A 6777-nucleotide genomic window follows, 5' to 3' on the forward strand; every position below is an offset into this window, starting at 1 on the left:
GTCCATGGATGCAATGCTCAGGGTCCCAGAGGATGAAGCAATGAAGCAGTTGGGGGGGTTGCCGCCAACCTGCTAGTTGAACTTCGGCTGGGACTTATCACTTTTATACTTTTTAAAAAGATTTTATGTATTTATTTGACAGACAGAGATCACAAGTAGGCAAAGAAGCAGGCAGAGAGAGGGGGGGAAGCAGGCTCCCTGCTGAGCAGAGAGCCCATTGAGGGACTTGATCCCAGGACTCTGAGATCATGACCTGAGCCAAAGGCAGAGGCTTTAACCCACTGAGCCACCTAGGCTCCCCTCACTTTTCCTCTTTAGACCACATCAGGGCCCTTCGCTGGTTCCCCGTGTCATATGTTATAAATTCCTTCCTATGAGACTCTGCACTTCAGTAGGAAGACTAGCCACTTCTTAACTGTGTGACTTTGGGGCAAGTTTTCTCATTTCTAAAACAAGGATGCTAATAGTATCTATCTCAGAGGAAATCAAACGAGTGAATCCATAAAGAGGGATTTGCTCTTCTTTTTATTTGCTGCATCTTTTGCGGGGGTCTGCTCAGCAGTCTGTACAGGCTAGGCACCGAATGGTTGCTCTGTAAACATATGTGGCCAGTGAGTGGGGATGTAGAAAGACAGCTCTGGGTGTGCACGCCCTGTACCAGAGGAACACTATGGACACACACTCCCCCACACACGTGCACACACAATCACTCCATAACAGCACTCAGATCTCAGTGCCCTGCACAGTGACTCTCATGGGAACCCGGGGCATCCCCTGCCCCTGGCTTCTCTGGAGGGCAGCCTACAGCTCCCTGAGGATCCCAGCAGCTCCACGTTGCTGGAAGCCCAGCTTGGAGCCTGGCTCAGCCCTACATCATGTATCAAGGGCAGCAGGACCCGCAGTGTTCTGGGAGTGTGCGTGTGTGTGTGTGTGTGTGTGTATGTGTGTAGGGGGGCAGGGGTGGCGGTAGTGATGATAGTGCTGGTTAACCTGGGGGGATGAGATGCCTGGCTTGCTGGAATTCTTGCTTCCAGAGCTGCTGTTCTCTGGAAGCTTCCCCTCCGCACTCCCTGGGTCCCCCAATCTCTTCTATTCTCCCTACCTCCAGCACCCCTGCCTCGGGGCTCTTGTGGGGTCTGGCTTGGTCTTTCTCCTGGAGAAAGAGGGGCTTATCTGTGGATCTGGGTCTGTGGACTCCTGGATGGACTGAGTGCCTGCCCCCTTTCTTCTTTCTGAGGACTGTCAGGGCCCGCATCATCCGCCATGCCCCCCACTCCCCCACACCCGCCACCCCTGCTTTCTCTTGTGCTATGCACAGGAATATTAGTCTCTCAGGATGTTCTGGGCAGGCATGCTGTGCGCAGTGAGATACCCTAGGGGTTTGAGTGGAATGAAGATGCTGCTTAGAGTGTCTTGTGTTGGGGGCAGTGTGGCTGGGTGTGGCCCCTGGTGTGATATGCAGCATAGTAGCAAGTGCCTGAGTTAACTGTTTTGTTCAGAATGTCTTTGCGTGAGCTGTAGATGGCCAGCAGGCTGTGTTTTGGGCCATTGCCTACTATAACGGTGAGGGCATTAACCCTTTGAGCAAACGTCTGGGCCCTGAAAAGAAAACGGGGGTGGGGGGAAGGGAACCTCCCTTCTGGGTGCTCTCTGAGCCCCCCATTCTCATCCCTCCACCAGTTAGATCCCAAGGTGCCCAAGTCGCCTGGCAAAAGGGCGGGGAACGCAGGTCCTGGAGTCCTGCTGGGTTCAGAGCTCTTATGAGCAGCTTACCACCCCCACCTCTCTGCCCTAGGCGTGGAGGTGGGGAACGTAATGGGAATCCCATGCCCCTTGGCCGGTCCCTTCCAGTGCCCAGGTCGGCGCTCCCAACAAAGGCGACAGACCACGTGTCCCCTCCTCGACGCAGGCCAGGAATGGGGACGCACGTGGCCCCAGCCTCCAGCTCCAGCCGGGGCTGGGTCCGGACACGACGCTGCGCCCCAGCTGGGCGCAGAGCTGCACCCCCCGCAGTCCCGCCGCCGGGGCCGTGCCTCGCCCACTCCCAGGCGCAGCCGCTGCAGCGCCCGGGAAGTGGCGCTAGGGGGAGCTCTGGCAACTGGCTTGGTGGGTTGAAGCGAAACCGAGCATCAAACAGCTATTCCTCGTACTTGCAGGAAAGAAATGGGGAGCGGGGAGACACACGGTTCCCCCTCCCCAGCAGCTCCAGACTCTTCCCGTGGGAGGCCGAGAAAACAGCCCTGGGGGGGAGGCGGGCGGGTGAAGGTGCCGTTCCTGCCAGTAACTCACGCCTCCGTAGTCTCTCTTCCCCACCCCCATCGCGGACCTTCGCGGCCCCCCGCGCTCTGGAGTGTCCCCGAGTACTAAGCCTCGCGCGACACGGGGACCCGGAGCCGAGCGGGCCCCTGGGACTGGCTTGCGTCCTCCTCCCAGAGTCTGGGGTGGGGCCTCTCGGCGGCGGCCCCTCCTGTCGCTGCTGGAGGCGTGAAGGCTGAGCTGGGGGCGCGAGTCGTCCTGCGGGGTGGCTCGCGCCGGAAAGGGGAGCGCAGGGGTGAGAAAGCGAGCGCGAGAACACTGGGGAGACGGCCAGAGACAGAGGGACAGCGAGAAATACTGTCAAATAAACAGAGAGCAAGCTGCCACTTTGCTTTTTTCCTCCCTTTCCTTTCTTGTCTTTTTTTTTTTTTTTTTCCAGGCTTTCTTCCCTATCCCCTATTTGCAAAGCTGGAACCACCCCGCGCGCCCCCGGGCTTGAGCTGCGGCTCCAGATGTGAATTTGGTTCCAGTGGGGAGAACGCGAGCTTCCTCGGGGCCTTGGCACATTCTCCCACTCTGAGGTCATTCCGTAGGTGGTCAGAGGGGAGAGCGCGCCTGGAGCCTTCCTGCCTCCATCCACTGGGGAGGGAAGAGCGGCGGGCGGGAGGGAGGAGGGAGGGAGAGGGGAGGGGCGCGAGGAGGGAGGGAGACGCCGCCAGCACACCACCAAGTGGCACCGAGCAGTGATAACAAACTCAACTTAAAAAAAAAAAAAAAAAAAAAAAAAAAAGGAAAAGGAAAAAACTTCCCCAAGTTGCAGCCCGAGACGTGCGGACGAGCGGGCGGAGGCGTGGGGCGGGGAGCGTGGGTGGCCCAGAAGCCCCCCGGCGTCCCTCAGCTGCTTTCCCCAGCCGCAGAGAGCTCAGACTCTAGGCCCACCAGGCCCTCCGCCCCTGGCTGGGCAGGAAATGTGCTGAAGGCAGGCTCGGCTTTCTGCTGGAGACCCCGGGGGCGGCCGTGCCCGTGGGGGGCACGCCTCTCAGGGGAGAACGGCCTGGGAGGCGCACAACACTAGCTTCATCCCCAGCAACCAACATCCCCCCATTCCCAATCCCGCTCCCACCCCGGGCCCTGCCGTAGTGGGCAGATCCAGACCGCCCAGGCCCCGGGAGAGAGCTGAGATTTGCATGAGGGTAGGGGTCTCCCTACCTCCCCCTGATCTCCCCACCACCTCCAGACCTATCTGAAAACAAGACACCACCATCCTCTATAATCGACTTTTTATTAAGATTATAAATTTAAACAAATCATCTGAACAGTTTTACCCGGTGATATACAATTCAGTATGCACGAAAATACAGAAGAATGAGGGAGAAGGGCCAAGAAAGCAAGGGTTGGCAACTTGTTTTGGAGTCCACATGGTGCTGATGGCAGAGAACCAGAGGGGCTGCAGATGAACCCCACCTTTTTACAACAAAAGGCTTTAAATTAAACAAAATCTTTCGAGCTGAAGACACAGGACAGGGTTCTCACAGCCTCGAACAATGCTGGTGTCATGATATGCAACCGAAGCCTCAATCAGGACGGTGCAACTTAGAAGCACACACACAAACACCACATCTGACCGGGAACTTAGTGAAAAGTCTCCAGCGCAGTCGGCGGTCCCGGCCTCTCCCTCCCTCGGGGCCGCGGGGGATCCAGGTGAAGGAATCGACTTCCTTTTTTGTTTAGTGAGGACCGCAGTGCTGGGCATGATGGGAAATGTAGTCAGCCGTGCCCGCCCCCCACCCCTTCCCCAAACGGTGTCCGGGAGTGTCGGGGTGTCGGGCGCCACCCCCGAATCCGGGAGACGGGTGGAGGAGGGGAAGAGAGCGAAGCCAGAGGGGCGGGGACAGGAGGGGTTCAAGACACCCGCCCCGGGGAGGGGGGGGGAAAGTTGAAGTGTTTTCATTTCTGCCTTCTCATTTTGAGAACTTTGGAGGCCGCCCCCGGAGAGGAAATGTGACCCAAACGTCCCTTTCGGAGATAGAGAGTTTGCCTTTGTTTTTGCTCAGGATTTCACAAGACCCATTCCTCACCCCATGGAGGGACTCGGGAGAACCGAGCGCCGGGCTTGCCGGGTCTGACAACTGATTGGAATCGGCGTCCCGGGCCCCGCGCCTTCCTGCGTTGCGCCCCCGGCGCGCCCCGGCAGCCCGGGCGCCCTGCCTCGCCCCCGGCTGCCCGGCACCTCCTCCGGGCAGCAGCCCTCCCTCACGTGGCTGGCTCCTCGCTAAACACCACTGCAATCACTACAATAAAAAGAAAAAAAAAAAAAAAAAAAAAAAGAGGAGAAACACAAAGCATACTTAAATAGGCGCTTTTTCTCTCTGCAAAAATAAAGTCCAAGATCTTAGATTTCTTTTTTTTTTTTTTTATTTTACAATTTATAAAACATCAGCCGCCTCCCCCTGCTCGCTCCCAGCTCAGCCCCGGGTGGCCAGGCGCCCGTTCGCTCCCTCCTCTCGCCCCTTATCCGAGTCTTTGTCTGGCCCCAGCCCCGCGGGGCCCCGGGTCCCCGTGCCCTCGGGGGTCCCTAGAAGGCGACAATGGCTCGAGTCCAGGCGCCGAGGCTGGCGAGCGCCTGCTTGGCGCACAGCTGCCCGTTGAGCGGCGGCGGCTGCTCGGAGGAGTCCGGCTGTCGGCTCACCAGCCCCGAGAAGCCCGAGCCAAAGATGGAGATCAAGTTTGAGATGTTGGACGCGTCCGGGGACGAGTCCGGGCAGAAGTCCTCGAAGCGGGCGCGCTTGCAGGGGGCGAACTGGGCGCCCCCGGGGGGCTCGGCTCCCAGGTCGCCCGCGTCCTCCTCGTCGTCTTCGTCTTCCTCCTGGCCCGGGTAATACTTGCGCTTGCAGCCGGCGGCCAACGCCAGGCCGGGTCCTGGGGCGCCCTGGCCACAGCAGGGGCAGTGGGCGGAGGCGCAGCAGTCCTGGTGCAAGTAGCCGTTCTCCACCGTGGTCACCACGTGAGTGTCCAGGTCCAGCACGGTGGTCTGGCTGCTGCAGTGCACGCCGAAGTCCGAGGGGGCCGGGTACGCGCCCCGGTAGAAGCCTGGGGAGGAGGCGGGGGCCGGGGAGGCGGGCGGGGAGGCGCCAGCAGCGGCCTGAGGGGCGGCCGCTGGGGGCGCGGAGGGCGCGGAGCAGGCGGCCGAGGCGCGAGGGTCCCGCGGACAGAGCGCGGCGGGAGCGGGCGGCGGCAGCGGCGCAGGACCCGGCTGCAGCTGCTCCAAGGGCTGCCCGCGGTGGGGCGCGCCGTGCGGCGGCTGGAGCGCGGCGCACCCGGGCAGCTCCGAGAGCGCCCCCGCGCCGCCCGCGGGCGCCCCGGCCGCCGCCGCGCAGCCCCTGGGCGCCGGGTGCTGGTGCTGGTGCAGCTGCTGCTGGAGGTGCAGCTGGTGGAGCTGGTGGAGCTGGTGCAGCTGGTGCCGGGCGGCCGGCTCGCGCGCCTCCGCGTCCCCGCCACCGCCAAGTTGGAGCGGGCCGAAGTCGGCCGCGCTGGCCGGCATGCCGGGTGCCGCGTACGCGAGGTGCTGGTGGTGGGGCGGCTGCTGCTGCTGCTGCTGCTGCTGTTGCTGCTGCTGCTGCTGGCGCCGGTAGAGCTCGGCGTAGCGCTCGCTCAGGTAGAGCTGGCGCGCGTTGCGGAGCACGTAGGACACCAGGAGGTTCTTGTGCAGCTTGATGCCGCCGCGCTGGGTCCGGGAGCTGTGGATCTTGCGCAGGGAGATGCTGATCAGGCTCTGGGCGTCCAGGGCGCACTCCATGCTCCCGCGGAGACGGTGGCGGCGAAGCAGCCGCGGCCGCTGCTGCTGTTAAGACTGCTGTTGCTTCGGCCTCCAGCCGGTCGAAGGGTCGCGCCGGGCAAGGGAAACGGAGCCCGGGTCAGCGGGTCGGCTGCGCTCCGAGAGGAGCCGCCACCATGCGCTGCGCGCCACCCGCGGGACCGTGCTCCCCAGTCGGCGCCAAAGCAATGAGCCTCGGCCGGCCCCGGCCCCAGCTATTTAGCCGGGCGTCCGGGCCACGCCCAGCCCCGCGCCAACCAATAGAAGTACCCGGAGCCTCCCGAGTGACAGGCGATGCCCGCCCCGGGGCCACTCGGCTAGCCAATCAGACCAAGGCGGTTCCTTTGTGCTATTCAAATACCGAACGGACCCTGGGCCTCCAACGCCGCCGCTGCCTCGAATGTTCTCCTGGGGCTGCCGTGTCGCGCGGGACTCGGAGCCGCTGGGGCCGCTGTGTGCACCCTGGGCCGCCTCGCAGCCGCCACGTTGGAGCCCGCAGCCGCCCTCGGCCCAGCTCCTGCGAGCCGGGGGTCGGCTCACCTGAGCGCTGCGGCGGCGGCTCCTCCTCCTTCCGCACGGCTGGGCCTCACCTGCGGCAGGTGCGCGCAACTCCCTGCTCCCGGCCACGCGGCACCTCCTTTTTCACCTGCCGACCCGGGGTGACCGGCGGGACCCAGGCCTCTGCAGGAGACTAGTAGGGCCGCCGG

At 62.5% G+C, this 6777-nt stretch overlaps 1 protein-coding gene across 1 annotated transcript; it reads right to left on the reverse strand.

Moving 5' to 3' along the window:
• Positions 1–4653: 4653 nt before the first annotated feature.
• IER5L (immediate early response 5 like) lies at positions 4654–6259 on the reverse strand. The gene has a single exon (XM_082695902.1). It carries the CDS (start codon positions 6050–6052, stop codon positions 4832–4834), a length of 1221 nt encoding a protein of 406 aa, XP_082552028.1. The 5' UTR covers positions 6053–6259; the 3' UTR covers positions 4654–4831.
• Positions 6260–6777: the final 518 nt, after the last annotated feature.

This window comes from Mustela nivalis (assembly GCF_964662115.1).
Source record: "Mustela nivalis genome assembly, chromosome: 13".
Lineage (NCBI taxonomy): Eukaryota > Metazoa > Chordata > Mammalia > Carnivora > Mustelidae > Mustela > Mustela nivalis.